At 36.0% G+C, this 19,693-nt stretch overlaps 1 protein-coding gene across 2 annotated transcripts in view; it reads right to left on the bottom strand.

Moving 5' to 3' along the window:
• Nucleotides 1-2,816: 2,816 nt before the first annotated feature.
• Nucleotides 2,817-19,693, bottom strand: part of LOC149724293 (glial fibrillary acidic protein-like) — a 48,837-nt gene continuing 31,960 nt past the window's right edge. Inside the window, exons 2-13 of one of the 2 annotated variants that reach the window (XM_089893197.1) lie at nt 15,219-15,296; nt 14,569-14,652; nt 13,762-13,858; nt 12,942-13,140; nt 8,287-8,444; nt 6,947-7,103; nt 6,260-6,424; nt 5,744-5,869; nt 5,420-5,500; nt 5,045-5,184; nt 4,349-4,428; nt 2,817-3,296 (exon numbers count right to left, since the gene is read on the bottom strand). In XM_089893197.1, the coding sequence (XP_089749323.1) occupies nt 3,193-3,296; nt 4,349-4,428; nt 5,045-5,184; nt 5,420-5,500; nt 5,744-5,869; nt 6,260-6,424; nt 6,947-7,103; nt 8,287-8,444; nt 12,942-13,140; nt 13,762-13,858; nt 14,569-14,652; nt 15,219-15,285 (1,458 nt within the window). In that variant the 5' untranslated portion in view covers nt 15,286-15,296 and the 3' untranslated portion in view covers nt 2,817-3,192. The remainder of the gene's footprint in view (nt 3,297-4,348; nt 4,429-5,044; nt 5,185-5,419; nt 5,501-5,743; nt 5,870-6,259; nt 6,425-6,946; nt 7,104-8,286; nt 8,445-12,941; nt 13,141-13,761; nt 13,859-14,568; nt 14,653-15,218; nt 15,297-19,693) is intronic. The other variant, XM_089893198.1, reaches the window with a different exon arrangement.

Here is a 19,693-nt window from a genome sequence, read left to right as displayed (position 1 = left end):
CAGATTCGTCCGCGGGTTCGAAAGCGTGCCAAGCCCGCCGAGCATCTGCTGTTTGCTTGTGACCCAAAAACAAGCGGAATATCTTTGGAGAAAGCCACATCAGTATCGTTTTGACGTCATAAAATACTCGAGTGTCCTTGAATAGACATCATAAAAATATCGTGAAATGTGATTGAATCATTTTTGTTTACTAACGCAATGACAAATGATAGCTTTCCAATTGTTATCAGCAATGACGTTCAGAATGAATTTAATGCAAATAATGGATGACGGTTACAGATGCTCGTTAAGTTAATAAGATTTACACCATGCACACATGGTGTTTTTACATATCATGCTCGTTATCGAGTTATAACATGGGTGTCTTCCTATACACCAGACACACATGGTGTATTCATACACCTCATGCTCGTTGTCGAGTTATAACATGGCTGTCTTCTTATACACCAGACACACATGGTGCATTCAAACACCGCATGTTCACTGTCGAGTTATAACATGGGTGTCTTCTTATACACCAGACACAAATGGTGTGTTTATACACCTCATGCTCACTGTTGTGTAATTAAAAAGATTTTAACCGGGATTCATACTAATTTAAAAAGTTAATTTATTTTCTTATCCGATTCCCATGATTTTAAATGATAAACCGAAGGTCATCGATTAAGTTTATTAAAAGGAATTGAATAATTAAAGTTAATGGGAAAGTTTTTAAAAACTAATTTTATCTTTTTTATTGATGGACTTTTGGATGGTCTGGTCATTTATATCCTCGTGGGTGAGAACTTGGGTGACTTATCCATGGTTGCCATTCCCATGCCCACAGTCGAGTTGCTGAAGCTATTGTAGTGTGTGGATAAGCAGATATGACTTTTGGTTGGTTTGGTCATTTATATCCTCGTGGGTGGGAACTTGAGTGACTTATCCATGGTTGCCAATCCGGAGTGGGCCCATGCTCACAGTCGAGTTGCTAAAGCAATTGCAGTGTGTGGATAAGCAGACAATGGGATAAAAGCTTCTTAAAATAGTTATAATGCATTCACAACGTTAACGATTAATTACATCAACAATGAAAGCAAAAAATCAAATTTTATAAATTCCAAATCTTGTTCCGAAAAAATTAGTTTAGCTGACGGAATATAAATCACACCCAACAAAAACGTGCGAAGAATAAACGACAATGTTTTCGGGCGGTTAACATTAGATAGGTACATAATGCCTTTACGCTGCATTAGCTCTCCAAATTAATATTTCACAATTTAGGCGGCCATGAAACGTAATTGCACAATGCTATTACGCCCGCAGTTCTACGGACTGCTATGAAATTAAATCAGCCTGGCATGCGGTATTTGTCATGGCCAATATTCTGGGCGGGTAAAAAGTCACTTTATGATGGCGGGGCATCATCAGAAGTTGGGTTACAACATTTTTATTAAAAGTTTAACAAATTAAAATAAAATAAATGGCTTGTTTGTCCGCGAGTTGTAGCGACCACGCTTATTTTCTTAAATAGTAGGATGGGGGAAGATGGGACACCTTTTCATACTATTTTCTCGTCCCGCATGGTAGTAAACAAAAAACATTTAAAGAAATATAAATCCGTATCCTCATGACTCCCATAGACCGTTGTTATCTGTTTAAAACACGATCAGGATGTTTGGATATTAGGTACTAAAGGTGTCCCATCTCCCCCCACACCACTATATGTTTTTAACTGTCGGCGTATTTTAACAAATGTTTTTTTTGTCGGTATATCCTGTCTTTTCGTTCAAGATATTTCTAAATCTTTGCTACCGTAATCAAAGAGACAAATAAAAGTTATTAATAATATTAACATCGTTGGTATTAAAAATAGTGTATAGCTAGTATTTTTTCCACTGGTTTAAACAAATACCGTTAAGTACTTTGCAAAAAACACACGCCCACAATGGTAGCAACATCAAGCCTCGGAAATTATGTGCGCTGGTCCAAAGGCGACAATTTTAAAAATTGGGGGAAGACGTCTTTAGCACATAATGGCTAAATATCTTGATTGCGTTTTACAATTTACAATTAACGGTCCAGGGGAGCCGTGAGGATTATACGGTTAATTCTGTAAATGTTCTTTCTTTAAGACCAAATATCACAAGCAAATGGAAAAGGCAAAAGTGCCCTATCTCCCCCACCCTACTATAGTAAAATGTGTGGCTTTCTTTTTTACTTAGTATCACTCTTTATAAAATTCGCCAACTTGTAACTTCGATCCAAAACTAAACTTTTTCAAAACATAAATGGCAATGCCGCATATACCTTATATTCGACATAAAAAGGAAAAATTTCTAAACTTAAATTTATCTGCTATACACTACATTTTATATTCTTAGGTTTTCTATTTCGCAAAACAATTACATTTTATTTCGTGGTAAATCAAATTCTTCGCCGGTGCCAATATACTTATAAAAATAAATTCGTTTGCATTAATTATTCATACTCTCCAGACCACAGCACAGTCTGCATTCATAAATATTATGAATTTCTACTGCACAAAGAAAATCACATTTTTTAAACGTACTTTGCCGCTAAATTTCTATGCAATTTAAGCATACACAACGGTAGGGTAAGACGGATAACGTTAGTTCATAATATCCCTTACTTTCTGATCGTGTTTTTACTATTAACAAAGTCCCTTTATACTCTCGAGATACAATTCTGTAAATATTCTTAGTTTGCTACCAAATGGGACGAGAAAAGGAAAAATAAAAATGTGTCCCATATTACCTCACTCTACTACACTTCATAATTAAACACACTTTGCAATTTTAAAACACACATCAACAGAAAATCACAATATTTTTCTTTTTTCAAAGGTTACATTGATTTTAGTTAATAGCGATAATGGTTATACATCGTATGCGGCAAAGCCTTAAATTGCAGTAAGCTAATATTCTGCCATGGTTTGCGGTTAAATTACAAATTAAGCGAAAACACTAAGCGCGAAGCGAAACAACAGATTTTCCCGAATTCGTTTAACCAATTTTACAAAATCTATACAAATTTACCATGCTTTTCAAAACAATACATTTTTTTACAAATATGCTGTTGATGCCAGAAATTTTTAATCTGAAAATGATTTACTGGCAATTTTTTAACAAATTTAGGTTGAATTTTTGTGCAGTACAGGTTCACCCTATGTCGTCACCCCTCGTGACGTCATTAGATCTCACTCTCCGACTCCGATGAAGACGACGACGAGCTGCTGGAAGAGTTCTTTTCGTCGTTTTCACTCTCTTTCCGAATCACAACTTTTCGCTCCTCCACTGAAAAAACACAAAATTTTGGTTTTGTTAAATTTTATTATAATTTTACAATCACACACTTAAGAGCTTTGCAAATGCTCGTTAAAATGCGCAACATTACAGTGTAATATGATCATGTCCGTCTACAAATTCGTAAAATATGACGAAAGCCGATTTTGCACGGCGAAAAGTGCAATTTGTACGTTTAACAATATCGTAATTAAAACTAATGCTTCAGAACTATGGAAAATGCCGTTGTATAGATATTAATATATACCTATCTACCTAATGTTTAATTTATGGAGGGTAACATAAGAATGAGTACGTAACTAATACATTCTACCATGGGGTAAGATGGTACACCATCAGCATATAATTTCCCATATTTCCTCATCGTGTTTGAAAATTAACAATGAGTCCTGCGTATACGGATATATAATTCTGTAAACATGTTTTGTTTGCCTAGAAGAAAACATAATGAAATCATGGTTCATCTTACCCCACTATATACAAAACAAACGCATGCAATGGCTAGTATAGCTAATTATTCATATAAGGCACCTTGAAAATGGCTTAGCAGCGACGTCTAGCGGATATAAAAATCATCACTAATATAAACAATACTAAAACTATTGATTTGTGCAAATTCGTTTTTTAAATCAACTGAATTAAATTAAAACCAACTACGTCAGCAGCGCGTCACCCTCAGTCTACGTCATATCCGTTTTAGGGAAATACGTCATTTCCTGTTTCCAAAGACTCCACGTCACCAACAAGCGGATCGCTCTCCGCCGCTTCAACGCTCCATATCTCAGTTCGTGACGTCATATCGTCGATGACGTCATCATCGAGTGACGTCATATCGTCGATGATGTCATCATATCTCGACGACACATCACTGATGGCGTCATCATTCTGTGACGTCACATCGTTGATGACGTCATCGAGCATCTCGACCAGCTCGTCATCTACGTCACAGCTTGCGTCTACATCGGGGGCATCCCCGGCTACTACGTCATTCGGCAGCAGCGTGTAGTAGCGCGCATTCATGACGTAACGACGACGTGACTTACCGGTGACCACCTTGCTGATGACGTCACCTTCAGTAGATAATTCACCGTTGTAGTTCACGGACGACGAACTGACGTTGATTCTGAAAAATAAAATAACGTTATGTTAGCCTTACACGGATTCGAGGCTTGATGAAGCCACGATCGGGCGTCTATTTTTTTGAAAAAAACATTTAACTAACTGCAATTGTTTCCACCAATTGGTCTCTGAGAACTAAGCAATTTAAGTAATTGGTTTAAGGTTCAAGTCCTAATGGTTCGACTTTTAGTTTACGCCAAATTTAAAGTATCTCATTGGTTACTAAAATAAACTGTAATACTGCCAAATATATCAAACAGCATTTAATACATTAAATAAGCTGGTACAGGGTGTCTGAAACAGAACACCTGTGTAATAACAACTGTCGCCCCGCCATGCTAGGATAAATAAGTTACATACGTGGTAACTCATAATAAGGCAAGGGGTGTATAAAACAGAACATCCGTGTTATAAGGACTGTCCTTACCCCGCCACGCGAAGGTAAATAAGTTATATTTATTCACTTAACGGTAATTGCTTTAACCCAGTGGTCAAAAATAGGTCTTCCAAACTATCAATATGTAAGCGGGCACAAGGTGTATGAATCAAAACACCCTTGTTATAACGGCTGTCGTTTCCCCGCAGAATTTACCAAATGATTTAATGTTTCAAACACCAACCTATTCTCCTCGCCTTCCAAAAGTTTCCTGTAAGTTTTGATTTCGAAATCTAGCGAAAGTTTTATATTCAGCAACTCATTGTAATCGACCAGTTGTCTCGCCACGCGATCACGTGTCAATGACAATTCTGCTTCCATGTCCTGTAATATGACGTCACATGTTTTATGACGTCATAGTGTTTTATGATGTCAAAGTGTTTTATGACGTCACAGAAGCGCCTCGGTAAAAGATGATTACATAGTAGTTTAATATCTAAATTTCTAATTTTGTGAAAACATAATAAAAAATACTAAAATGTCCAAAAACTTTACATTTTTTTATTATTTTTGTTACAGATAAGTTTGTAATTTAACCAACATCGAATGTTATATTCACCATGAGCTTTTGTTGATATCCGGAGACCTCGTTGTGGTAACGAATGTCCAGCTCTTGTAATTGAGTCTCGATGGCAGAGTTCTGTAATTAAGGACCTTTTTAATCATTTGTACACCTCATTCTCACTGCCGAGGTATAACATGGGTGTCTTCTTATACATCAGACACACATGGTGTATTCATACACCACATGCTCACTGTCGAGTTATAACATGGGTGTCTTCTTATACATCAGACACACATGGTGTATTCATACACCTTATGCTCACTGTCATTTGTAATTAACATTGGTGTCTTCTTCTCATATACAGCACTCTATACTTACATTATTTGCTGTTGACTCTAACTCATTTGTGACGCTCTGCAGTTGTCGCCTCAATTCAAGAACCTCTGTTTTAGAAGATTTGTTTGTTCCAGCTTCTTCTTTTAGTTGATTTTGCAAATCAGAAATCTTAAACAAAAAAATAATACTTTTTTAAATCGCAATTTTGTTACAACAAAAACAAACTAAAAATTACAAAAATCGGAGTAAAACCACAAAAGCGAAACGACAAAGGATTACCATGGCTCCAGCCATGCCTTTGTATATCAAAACTAACTTAAAACAGAATTTTTGTGCCAAGTACAATCGGCCACGGTTTCGTTTTGAGTATGTATGTAGGTAAGGGTACATGTGTAAACATTACTTAGAAATCGTTTTGAAATAGAATAAATAAATCACATCCGTCGTAACTCGTAAGCTCCCACGAAGGGGAAGGAAACAAAACAACTATGTTATAACGACTGTCATTGCCCGTCACGCGAGGACAAAATATTACACTCATTATTCAAATTCTTGTACCTTAGTTTTATAATATCCCTCTATTTCGATCTTATTCTTCTGTGTAAGACGTTCATAAGCTGCACGGACGTCCTTCAAAGATTCCGAAAGATCAGTTGTCGGTTCGTCAACACTTTCCGAATACACGGTGGTGCTAGAGAGCTGCTCGGTTAAAACTCGGATGTCCTGGTAGACAAAATGACGTCATAATAGGTTAAAAAATGCCCACAAAATATTTTTTTATTACAAATTTTTGTCACGGAATTGCTAATACTTTAAAATACTTCAACGATGTCGTTTCAGTTTTTTAAACCAATCTTAATAAGCATACGCTGCGTACTATAGCCTGTTTTATGCTATACGCATATATATAGGCACTCCATATAGATTAGGCGTAATGCTTCTGTAATGCGTATAATCTTAAAACATATTTAATCGGGAAAATTAAAAACAGCTTTTGAAAGGTGCAGAATATGAATGTATGGAACTACACAGATGCACAAAACGCACAGAAAGCACATAACTAAGTTCCACACATGGCACTAATCTCTATCTACACACAGCACAAAATGCACATGACGCACAAAAACCACACCACGCAAATTGAACACATGGCACAAGACCTCATCTTAATACAGTACAAAATGCACAGAAAGAACATACAGCACAAAATGCACATGACGCGCATACAGCACACATTGCACCGACCTCATCCGTTGATCTTCGCACAAGGTCCAGTTCCTCTTGCAGTGATTCCACCTTAGTTTCCAACTCAGTTCTTGCCAGTGTTGCCTGATCTACATCCTTGCGCAGTGATGCCGATTCTTCCTCCGCGAATTTTCGATCTTCTTCTTCTCGTTCCAATCTAAAGTTTAAAGAATGAATGTAACTGAATGAATAATTGACTAAATGCAACTGTATGAATATACCAGTTGGAGTGTGCGAATGTAAATGTATAATAAATAAATGAATGACTACAAATAATTTATGTTCGCATGACGGGACAACGGCAATCGTTATGACATGTGTGTACTGTCCATCTCGTGCCCGATTAAAAGTCACCATGTATGTTACTTTGCGCGTGATGTTTTTTCTGTGTTGCTGACAATTTTGAAAACTTTATAATGACCACCGGGTTGAAGAAATTACCCTAAGTGTCTTGCACAAGGAAACATATATCCACGATAGCAGCAACTCGTATTCTCCTATTTAGAAGCAAAATACCCACTGTGATACCAGGCATGGATACACTTATGTAATAAAAAATAAAATCGAGAAAAAAGTATTTATTAGCAGAAGTTTTAGCTATTCGAAGCAATCATACCATTTATAAATATCAGTTATATAGAATCAGATGCATCAGTTTGTATTTGAAACTGAATTAAACTATGGATAGCGTGAGGTTAACAATAAGTTTAAAAAATATTAACATTTTTTTAAATAAAGTAGTATACATTTATAATTTTACAAATTATTTTAACTCTTCTTTGCAAAATATATATTTTTTATTTTTTAGTGGAAAACATAATACAGAGTTTGCAAAAAATATTGATTTTTTTCCCACGTATAAGTCTCAATCAAAGTAATGATGACTTATTTATCCTCGTGTGATTGTGTAAGCGATAGTTATACTACGAGTGTCGTATTATTACGTTTTATAAATGTAGGTTCCTGGTTTTAAGGAGTTGAAATTTAACTGGTGAGGTTTATCGTTATGTGATCCATTTATATTTTTTATTCTCACGTGGGGAGGGGGGGTGGGGGGGGGCAACAATAGTCGTTACAACACGGGTGTTCTGCTTTATACACCTCGTGCTTACTTATGAGTTACAGCTTTGTAAATACATTATCTTTTATTATTGATTACACCGAAAAAAACGCTCATTGTGGGCGTATAATTAAACCATCACCCACAAAGTAACATACATGGTAACTAGTAAGCTGGCAGGAGGTGTATGAAAACCTGTGTTATAACAAGACTACTGGGTTGAGATTGACCGCTACACAATTTGCCACGACGCCGGACGTTAATAAATGAATATAATTACTTAAGTCTGATTGCGTCCAATTCCCTGTAACAATTTTCGAGCTCAATTTCGATTCTTGTTTTTTCTACGACGGCCTTTTCCAACTCCCGCTGTAGTTTATGTAGTTGGGCTTCGTATAGTTGACCGGATCTACTCGGGACAACTCTGTTTGCTTCAAGCTGACAAAAAAACATTGTTACAATTAGTTTATTGGGATTATCGATTGTGGGCATAGGAATGGTTACCATGGATAAGTCACTCAAGATTCTACCCACGAGGATATAAATGACCAAACCAAATAAAAGTTATGCCTGCTTATCCACACACTGCAACAGCTTCAGCAACACGACTGATGTGGGAATGGGAGTGACAACCATGAATAAGTCGCTCAGGTTCCCACCCACGAGGATATAAATGAGCAAACCAACCAGAAGTCATATCTGCTTATCTGCACACTGCAATAGCTTTAGCAACTCGGCTAAGAGCATGGAAGTGGTTGCCAAGAAAGTAGTTCAAATAGATACCGACAGGCCAGGTGTCCCGACAGACAGATTTAATCGGCGAAAGTCAAAAACAAGCAAATGCAAATATTGACAAACGTGACCGATAGTTAACCTTTACCACGAACTTGTATGCGACGAAAAACACGGTAAGCCAGTCAAATAGTAAGTCACATACGTTGTAATTCAACCAGGCACGAATTCGTTTCCTCGCTACGCGACGACTCACACGTCACATACGTGGTAGCTTATAAGCAGGCTAGAGGTATATAAAACAGAACACCCGCTACAACTGCCGTATTCCCCTACGCGAAGGTTAAACAAGTTACATACGTGGTAGCTCGTAAGCAAGCACGAGGTATATGAAACACAACACCCGTGTTATAACGACTGTATTTTTCCTACCGCGTATGTATTAATAAGTTATATACGTGATTGCTCGTAAGCGAGCATGAGTTGTATGAAACAGAACACCCGTGATTCGGTATTTTAACGACTATCGTTTTCCCGCCGGATAATGTAAGTTACTTATGTGGAAACTTGCACAAGGTGACTGAAATATAACACCTGTGTTATAACGACTGTATAAGTATAAGTAAGTTATATACGTGGTAGTCCGTAAACAGGCACGATGTGTATAAAACAGAACATTTGTGTTTCCGTGTTATAACGACTGTGGTTTTCCCGCCCCGAGAGGATAAAGCAAGTTACACAAACATCTCGGCGGATTATTCTGCTTCTTGGTAGTAAACCACTGGCTTGGGAGCAGCAATGAAAATAATTGGACAACGTGATAAAATGCAGTTTTCCACAGTTCAAAGTCTAGACGAAGCTGTATTTTTTCTAACGGTTTTTGAGCACGGTAGTGGTCTTATATATTCTTTTTTGTCGAACAGTTGTTCTTGGCGTTGTTGTTGTTGTTGTTTTTAGGGCGATTTTTTCCGCACTTATATCAATTCTCAATTCTAGCATTTATTCTTTAATCTCTTGACTGAAATCAAATCATATATTTATAATTGTTAGACTAAATCTTCAGATTTAAAACCGCACAATTAGCGTGTGTGCACCGAAGCGTAGACGAGTGCCTTTTTCCTATCGTTATTTACGGAATAAAGACCGCGTCTTTCGTTTATTCGCTCTTTTAGTTTTAATGAGTTATAATACATGAATAAATGCATTCTATCTACTGCTCCACAGTCACCAATGGCAACTGAAACCCGCTTTGTTGGTTACTTTTGATTTGTTTTTGATCGATCTCAGTCGACCATTGTAGTAATAGGGTTAATTAATACTATGCTAATTAGTTTATACCGTGCTCATGCATTAGATCTGTGATCTCTTGTTAAATTTATAGCAATGCAAGTTATATCAATTAAACTGAGAATAAAATATAGATTTGTTTTTATTTATTTTTTTATATAAATTTTATAGACATATAGTACAATGGGGGAAGATGAGACTCTTAAGCACATATTGCCAAATATTTCCAAAATCAAAATAGATGACGGTTTTTGGGTAATACCACGAATTAGTACTATCATTCCTTTATCAATAAAATATAATAAAACACACGAGGAGTTACTTAGCAATCCGCACAACAGGTGAAATTTTACAAATTTGAAAACACACAGGATAAGATGGGACAGTTTAAAATCGTTGTTGATTTTGAATATTAAGTGTATTTATAAATAGGAATATACGTAAATAACATGAAATAATACTGTATGCTTTGAAAATTAGGTCTAAACATTCTTTTTCATGCTCTACTGCTATAGTTTTTAACATGTTACCTATACCTTATATTATTGCATAACAGTTGGTATTGTTTGAACGACAATGACTAATATTCGAACATCAATGGATAAATACGGTATCCTACAAATGTATATGAACTTGTAATAACGGAAAATTGATAATAACTATTGATAAAGTTTTTATTTTTGCTACAAATTGGGTATTACTACTCTGTTTTTGGCACAAGCCACTTCTTATAAATTATCACTATGTGCAAGGGACCAAATTTCGAATATATTTTTAAAATATTATCTTTTTATTATATCAGTATCTTATAGTTGAAAACCCCCTGAGGTATAAATTAATAAATTAAAAGCAAATCTTTCAAAGTTTGGCAATGAAAACATACGAAACTACAATGTGGGGGAAGATGGGACTGTAAATTGAAATATATCTACATTAGCAGTATTCTGCAACTTGTAGTTAACCTACCTAGTTTAACAGGCTGAGCTAGTTTCTTTGCCATGTAAGCTTCATATATATAACGTTAAGTCGAAATTTGTTTGTTGTTTTTATCTCAAATAAAGTCATATTAACCCTTGCTTATTTTCTTCGTGCTCATTTCTAAGTGTTTTTTAACAAAACTAAAACTAGTTTTATGAGACAAAATTAAACTGCACGGAATATTCAAGGTTGTTTTACGAAGCTTTGAAACTAGTTTAATCGTTCGCACACGCAAACTCAAAAAATTCATTGGCTTTACTATGATTTAGCGAGCATTAAAATAGCACCTTACTATTTCGCATTTTTTCACCTGTTCAAAGTATACTGTTTCTATTTTACATATTTTTTTTAATATTTAATAACAATAATCAGCTTTGACGGGCGTTTTATAACGTCGTGATAATACTGTCGAATAATTCTGTCACCTCATTTTTCTGATTATCATTAAATGGGGGTCCGTAAAAAGAAAATAAAAAAAGTCTCGTCTGACAAAATGTCCCATCTTCCCCCATCCTACTATACCTTTTTATCTTTCGGAAACAGTAACGAAGATTAAGTTAAATATAACCGCGATTAGATTTCATTAAAATCAAGCTACGGGTAAAAACTACTTGAGTAAAAGCATGTGCTTAATCCGCCTTTTACAATTGAAATATTTTCTACACGTGTGTTTTTATACAATTATAAATTAAATTTTTGTCGCCCAAGTTTGTTGTGAGACCCTAGTTTTAATATTCAAACGTTTAGTTCCACTACAGTTTACAGCTACTTATAAATCAGTTTCAAAGGCAGTTTTCAACACGGACATCCATAAGAAAACATTTACGATGTTCTTAACTGTAATTTACAATCAATTCCCATTAAAGTGGGCAGTTTAATAACCTTGTTAAATTTGTTAAAAATTTACCAACGAAATCAGAATATTATACGGAATCTTAAGACAAGCAAATACACACCGACTTTGCCAACGTTAAAGTTATTTGCTCTTCTTAATAAAGGACCACCGGCGTAACGCCTTTTGTCCAAATACGGAGGCGGTCGTCTTACGTAACACACCGACAGACTATGTAAACAATACAGTCCCACCGCAATACAGGCTTAAAATAGAACTTAATACGTTGAATGGAAAATAATTTTAACGAATAAAAAGAAAAGATTTTGTTTCGTTCCTGATTAGATTAATAATTTCATCAGTTCGAAAGGGAAAGCTTTATAAAACAACAAACACACATGGCGTTCATATATTGTCGCGTTATAACATGCTTGAGTGGCTTTTTATACACCAGACACACATGGTGTATTGATACACCTCATGCTCACTGTCGAGTTATAACATGGGTGTCTTCTTATACACCAGACATACATGGTGTATTCATACACCTCATGCTCACTGTCGAGTTATAACATGGGTGTCTTCTTATACACCAGACACACATGGTGTATTCATACACTTCATGCTCACTGTCCAGTTATAACATGGGTGTCTTCTTATACACCAGATACACATGGTGTATTCATACACCTCATGCTCACTGTCGAGTTATAACATGGGTGTCTTCTTATACACCAGATACACATGGTGTATTCATACACCTCATGCTCACTGTCGAGTTATAACATGGGTTTCTTCTTATTCACCAGACACACATGGTGTATTCATACAACTCATGCTCATTGTTGAGTTATAACATGGGTGTCTTCTTATACACCAGACACACATGGTTTATTCATACACCTCATGCTCACTGTCGAGTTATAACATGGGTTTCTTCTTATTCACCAGACACACATGGTGTATTCATACAACTCATGCTCATTGTTGAGTTATAACATGGGTGTCTTCTTATACACCAGACAAAAAATGATGTATTCATACACCTCATGCTCGCTGTCGAATCGTAAGATACACCTCATGCTCCCAGTCAATTAAACTGTTACCTGTTTAATTTTAATTTCCAGTGTCCGGTTTACTGCAGTGAGACTCCGAACTTTATCGATGTAAGAAACGAAACGATCATTTAATGAACCTAGCTCTGCTTTTTCTTCGGATCGTGACGTCATCAGTGACGGAGTAAGCTCCAAACCATCACTAACGGTTACTCGAGTAATTGGCGCTTCAATCACTCCTGAAGAACGACTGCGTGCAACATAAAAAATTTAGACTTGAATGTCGTTTCGGAAATCGATAAAATTTAAAAATAGACCTGGAAAATTATGTACTTTGCTTGTTTTTATAAAAAAAAAACACACTTTTTAGACACGAAATGGATTTAATTTTTTATTAATGAATTTAAATGGATTTCATTTTTTTTATTAATAAATTTATTTCAACAAAAAGAGCTTCCAGCATTTTCTAATTCCTAAATGCTTGTTTGTATGCTTTATTTTAGAGTGAGAGAAAATGGGTCACCTTTAGCACATATATCCAATACGGTGTTATATTTCTGTGACAGTTCTTTGTTTTCTACTAAATGATAGAAAAATATATTGGTATCCCATCTTCCCCCAACCTACTCTATTGTAGGTTGTGGAAAATCTGGACCCCTGTTTATTCTTATTTCTCAGCAAATAAAGAGTTATTAAATCGCATCCTTACAACGTTGGTATTCTTTTAAAATATGGATATTTGAGTATTATGTGCTTAAGTTGTTCTATCTCCCCCCAACCTACCATAAATCCCGAAAATGCAGTTTTAAAATAAAATTCCAAATTCAAACCACAACAATACTAAAATGCTCATGAATAGAAATTAACTTACCCCCCATAGCTTCTCCGTGCGCCAACAAAGCGGTTCCCACCATAGCGTAGTTGGTAGCTCGAAGTGCCTGCCTTGGCACCGCCGCTGAATCTGTAATCTGTACAAAAATAACAGGAATAAAATTATGTTCACAAAAAACATTTGCAATAAAAATAAATTCTTACGCCCTCTGAACATAACACGAAAAAAGTTTATTTGATCGTACTTTAAATGATTCGTTTACAACGCTGGGCGTAGATATTTTTTGTTTGTTCTTTTTACACCGAGGCGAGTTACACTGCAGTGTAGACGCCGCTTAAAAGACTAAACAAAGAAATATCTACGCTGGCCTGCGCTGAACAACGCTGGGTGTAGATTTTTTGTGTTTGTTCTTTTTACATTGAGACGAGTGTAGCGTAAACGATGTAGTGTTAACGCCGCTTAAACGATCAAACAAACAAATATCCATGCGCTGAGCAACTTCTTTGCAAAAGTGAAGCATGATTGCAACCCTTGTCTCTTTCATTACAATTTATTAGTTTTAGATAGTGCAAGCTAGAATGAATATAAGACACCCATGTACATGCATTCTACTTATTAGTACGATTGAATACAAACTAAACAATCGTTATAACATAAATACGAGCATGATTTCTTTGAGCTAATTCAGGCTTGAAAAAAAAATTCTATGGCATGTAAGATCTCACCCTTATAAAATAGAATGTTAATACAATCTTGGGGTAATGGGCCAACTCTGGCCTAAATCTAAGGTCAGGTCGGACCTTATGATCCAAACCATTAAGAATTCAAAAAATATGATTTTTAGACCTGATAAGTCAGCAGTACGTTCAAATTTTCCACTTTTTTCGATTGTTGTTTTTTGCTCAAAACTTCTGCTGACAGTAACAGCTCCTAAGGCCAAACATGCGGTTATTTTAAGTTAGAAAGTTCGTTAATGAATTGCCACTGCTTTTGTTAGGGTACATGAGTATTAGGTTAGTATATACATGCATATACAGTCAGTCATGCTTATGTTGCTACTATAGCGGTATTCTTATTTCGTTACATATTATACTACAAGGTACGAGGCACATACTGGATCGCAGCCACCACAGTGAGCCTTGAACCTGGGAGCCTGCAGTTACGAGGCACACACTGATTCGTAGACATTACAGTGAGCCTTGAACCTGGGAGCTTCCAGCTACGAGGCACACACTGAATCGTAGCCACCACAGTGAGTCTTGAACCTTGGAGCCTCAAGTTACGAGGCACACACTGTATCGCAGCCACCACAGTGAGCCTTGAACCTGGAAGCCTCCAGTTACGAGGCACACACTGATTCGTAGACATTACAGTGAGCCTTGAACCTGGGAGCTTCCAGCTACGATGCACACACTGAATCGTAGCCACCACAGTGAGCCTCGAACCAATCACCCTCCAGTTATAAGGTAAAATACATATCAATCACAGCAACTCACCGGAAGAATCCATGTTTTCGTTCTTAACTGGAGTTGACGTATGTAGCGGGAAAGTAATATTAAACATAAACTAACGTTCTGAAAACAACAGACTTTTTAAGGCTTTAAACTTAAAATTCAGACATATACTTTTAAATGCACAATGATTTTGATTCGTTACAAAAGGTGAATAGTTCCACTGGTGGTTATTTACGTAACGATTATCAGGGTGAATGAAAATTATGATCACATAAAGACGACTTGTTTAGTACGTCGAACGCCGGAAACGTTGGTAAACAAATAATTGCAAAAAGAGCTGTTTTACAAAACAAGTTTAATATGCCCCCAGCAACAATATATATGTAGTAGATTGGGGGAAGATGAGACACTTTTTTATTCTATTTCTCGTCCCATTTGTGGTGTAGTAATAAATAAATATTAAAAGAAATATAAAACCGGATCCCAACGTCTTCATAGAACGTTTTTATTGTCTATCACAATTGGAATATATGGTTATTATGTTCTCAGGGTCTCCCGTCTTCCTCCGCCAAACTATAGAAAGTTAAGTTTCTTTAACTCACAAACAAAGATTTAAATGTTTTTCACAATGGTTTTAGCGAAGAACATTACCTAATAAAGTTACTTTCACATTGCGGTAAGAAGCATTATTTATTGGTTTGATTTTTGTAACCGGCGTTCACATAAGAGCATAAGTTAGAAAATTAATACAGAATTATCTAATATAGGAAATGCTTCATTGAATTAAGTTTATATACAGAACATGAGACACGTCGCACATATTTTATAAATATCCTGATCGTGTTTTAAATAAACAATTAACAATGGTCTATGTCAGTCGTGAGAATACGGTTTTATAATTTTTTAAATATTCTATGTATACTACCAAGCGAGACGAAAATGTTTAAGATACGATTTTTATTTCAAACAGTTCGGTTCAAAAAACAAAACAAAAAATAGAAGCAATTGCAAAATCGATGCTTCTTTCATTCTTACACGCTATAGTAATAAAACTAAACTTATTTATAACTTTGTTTATGGTAGCAAAGATCAAAAACTATTTAAACCGAAAAGACAGGATATAGCGACGAAACAACCGTTGTTAAAACGAGCTTACAATAAACAAAACATACTTATATATAGTAGGGTTGGGAAAGATGGGACACATTTTTAATCTATTTTCTCGTTCCATTTGATAGTCAACAAAGAACTTAAAAATAGTTATAAAACGGAATCCTTACGACTCCCGTAGACCATTGTTGGTTGTTTAAAACACGTAAGGACATTAGAATATTACTTGCTAAAGGTGTCCCGTCTTCGCGTGGTTGCTACACCTAACAGGTTCAAGTTATTTCCCGATTTGCGCAAACTCATTCGCTTTAGTCAAATCCAAACTCGAAAACAAATTAAAGGCTCCATCTGTCTGCACTAACGCCGGTGTCCGCTTTTTAACCCCACCGTACGAGAACTCCAATTTTGTAATATAAACCTTTTTTTTTTTCTCAGCCAATACCTATCCCCGCCGACCGCGGATTATGACGTCATAGGCGGGATTGTTTGCGCCGCCTTTCCTAAAGAGCTCTTGTCTACGCGTCGGTGCACACGCCGAATTGAGTTTCTGTTATTACGCGTTCGTCTTGGAAATATAAGCTTTGAAGAGGCAACTACGATGTCATAGCTGCTACCATAGTGAGCATATGTATCCTTGGACAAAACACTTAACGGCAATTGCTTCAACCAAGTGGTCCCTTATGGGTTGTCTAAATTATCAGCCACACATAAAAACAAAAATAAAACTGAAATATTGTCCCATACAAAGTTACTTAAGCGGTAACTCTAAGCGGGCTTGAGGTTTGTGAAACAGAACACCCGTGTTGTAACGAATGTCGTTGCCCCGCCATGCGAGGTTAAATAAGTTCATTTACGGTCCTTGTTGCGACGTTATGTTGTTTTTTACAACACGAATACGCGGAACAGAGAACGATTTCCAACGAGTCCCCATTGTGTTTTTATATAACAAAGATATTGGTAACTGCCCAAGTTTTGCGCATAATATACAACGAAATTAGTTTAATAACGAAAACCTTACCAACAGTCGAGTTGCTGAAGCTGTTACAGTGTGTGGATAAGCAAACATGACTTTTGGTTGGTTTGGTCATTTAAATCCTCGTGGGTGGGAACTTGGGTAACTTATGTATTGTTGCCACTCCCATGCCCACAGTCGAGTTGCTAAAGCTTTGTATTGTGTGGATAAGCAAATATGACTGTTGGTTGGTTTGGTCATTTATATCCTCGTGGGTGAAAACTTAAGTGACTTACCCATGGTTGCCACTTGAATGCCCAAAGTCGAGATGCTGAAGTTATTGCAGTGTGTGAAGCCGCCGCGGTTTTAAGTTTGTTTGTTACATTACAAAACCAGGAAACGAATTTTACTCTTACGTAACAATAGGATGCCCCGCAAGTATTTTGAAAACACTTTATAAGTTTTTATCCTTCCGCAACGCTAGACGTATCCTCAGTGACGTCACAATGTAGTACTTTGGTTCAACAAAAAGTCACCGGCTTTTAGGCGTGTTGTGATTGTAACATTACCTACAAAACCATTTGTGCTAATGCAAGAAAACGCGGCGATCTAATAACGTTTTGTGCAATTTTTCGAAACGTCCACGATTCTTCGAAAGCGCAAGATACTTGAAAACACCTGTTTACCACTTGTAACACAAAACTACTATGTAAAAATTTGATACGTTAAATCTTTGCTTTTTTCAAATACAAACTATATTTACTACAACGTATTTCCCGTATAAAATCAGGTCTAAACGTTTATAATACTGTGGGGTTAGATGGGTTATCGTTATCAGATGCTATACCAATTGTTTTAAACGATTACTAACGCTATTTTAGAGTTGCCGGTCTATGCGGTTATGTAATTTTGTAAATACGTTTTGTTTTCTACCAAATAGGACAAGAAGGAAATATAAATATATCCTATCTAATATAATTAGGTGGGGGTAAATGGGACACCTTTTTATTCTATTTTTAGCCCCATTTGGTAGTAAACAACCAAAGAATTATAAAACCGTATCCTCATGACACCCATAGAGCATTGTTAATTGTTTAAATGATCAGGATGTTTGGATATTATGTGTAACAGGTGTCTCATCTTACCCCATAGAACTACAAGAATTTACGCACACTCTCCATTCAGTAACACTTTTTTTGTTTTAATTAAATTCATCAACAAATACTATTGATCGCTTTGAAAACGGTAGCTAAGTTTATTACTAAATTTGAACACAAATCGATATAATTTTGTATATATTGGGGGGAGATAATATCCAATTATTCTAATCGTATTTTAAATAGTTAACAACGGTCTATAGGAGTCGTGGAAATACGGTTTTATAATTCGTTGAATGTTCATTGTTTACTACCAAACGAAAGAAGAAAGTGTGTCCTACCTTGGTGTTTTACAAAAAGTATCCTATCTTCCCCCACCCTACTATATTCCTACACTTTACATTTACCAGCCACGCCATTATGTGACACTTTTCCGCACTTTTTAACCAAAGCACATGTTTAACGACTATCATTCTATCGCCAATTCCTTCTTCATTGTTTTAAATAATCTGAACTTTACTACTGTATTCGAAAAATTAAATAAAGATTGTTATATTTTTGTCAGTCTCTTACTCTTTTTTTTTAAATAAACTGCTTTTGGCTTATAGCTATAACGAATAACCAACAAACCCGGTAGAAGCTCATGTGGTCATGTTAGTTTAAGCGCTTGTTCAATACGTCAAAGTGTACTTTGCGTCGACAGTATATGTTTTAAAGGCGTATTCAATGTACAGTTAATATGTTACTGATTATTTGAATTGGAGTTTGTAACAAGTTTTTGTGTTAAGTCCAAGCCACGTTAAAGACAAAACAAATACCTATCGGAAATGATAAGAGATATCTACACCCAACGTTGTTCAGCAGCACAGTTCAGCGTATAGATATTTCTTTGTTTGTTCTTTTAATCGTCGTTCACACTTTCGCGTAGCTCGCCTTAGTGTAAAAAAGACAAATAAAGAAATATCTACACTAAGAGTTGTTCATCGTATATGTCAGCGTAGATATTTCTTTGTTTGTTCTTTTAAGCGGCGTTTACACTACAGCGTAGCTTGCCTCGGTGTAAAATGGACAAATAAAGAAATGCATACACTCTATATACACCCAGCGCTTTTAACGGCAAGCAGGTCAGCACTGGTATTTCTTTGTTTGTTTCTTGTTTTTATGTTATTGGCAAAAACAAAGATTACCTACTTAACAATACATGGTTGAAGTTTATGGAGTACACACTGTTAAATAAGATGGTATACGTTAACACAATGTATCTCACATTTCTTGATGATATTTAAAACACTTAACAATGTTCTCTTGGAGTCATGAGGCTACGCCGCTACGGTATACAATTTTGTAAATATTCTTAG

Source organism: Ciona robusta, unplaced genomic scaffold, assembly GCF_009617815.1.
Source record: "Ciona robusta unplaced genomic scaffold, ASM961781v2 AP042737.1".
Lineage (NCBI taxonomy): Eukaryota > Metazoa > Chordata > Ascidiacea > Phlebobranchia > Cionidae > Ciona > Ciona robusta.
This window is presented reverse-complemented; position numbering and strand designations above follow the sequence as displayed.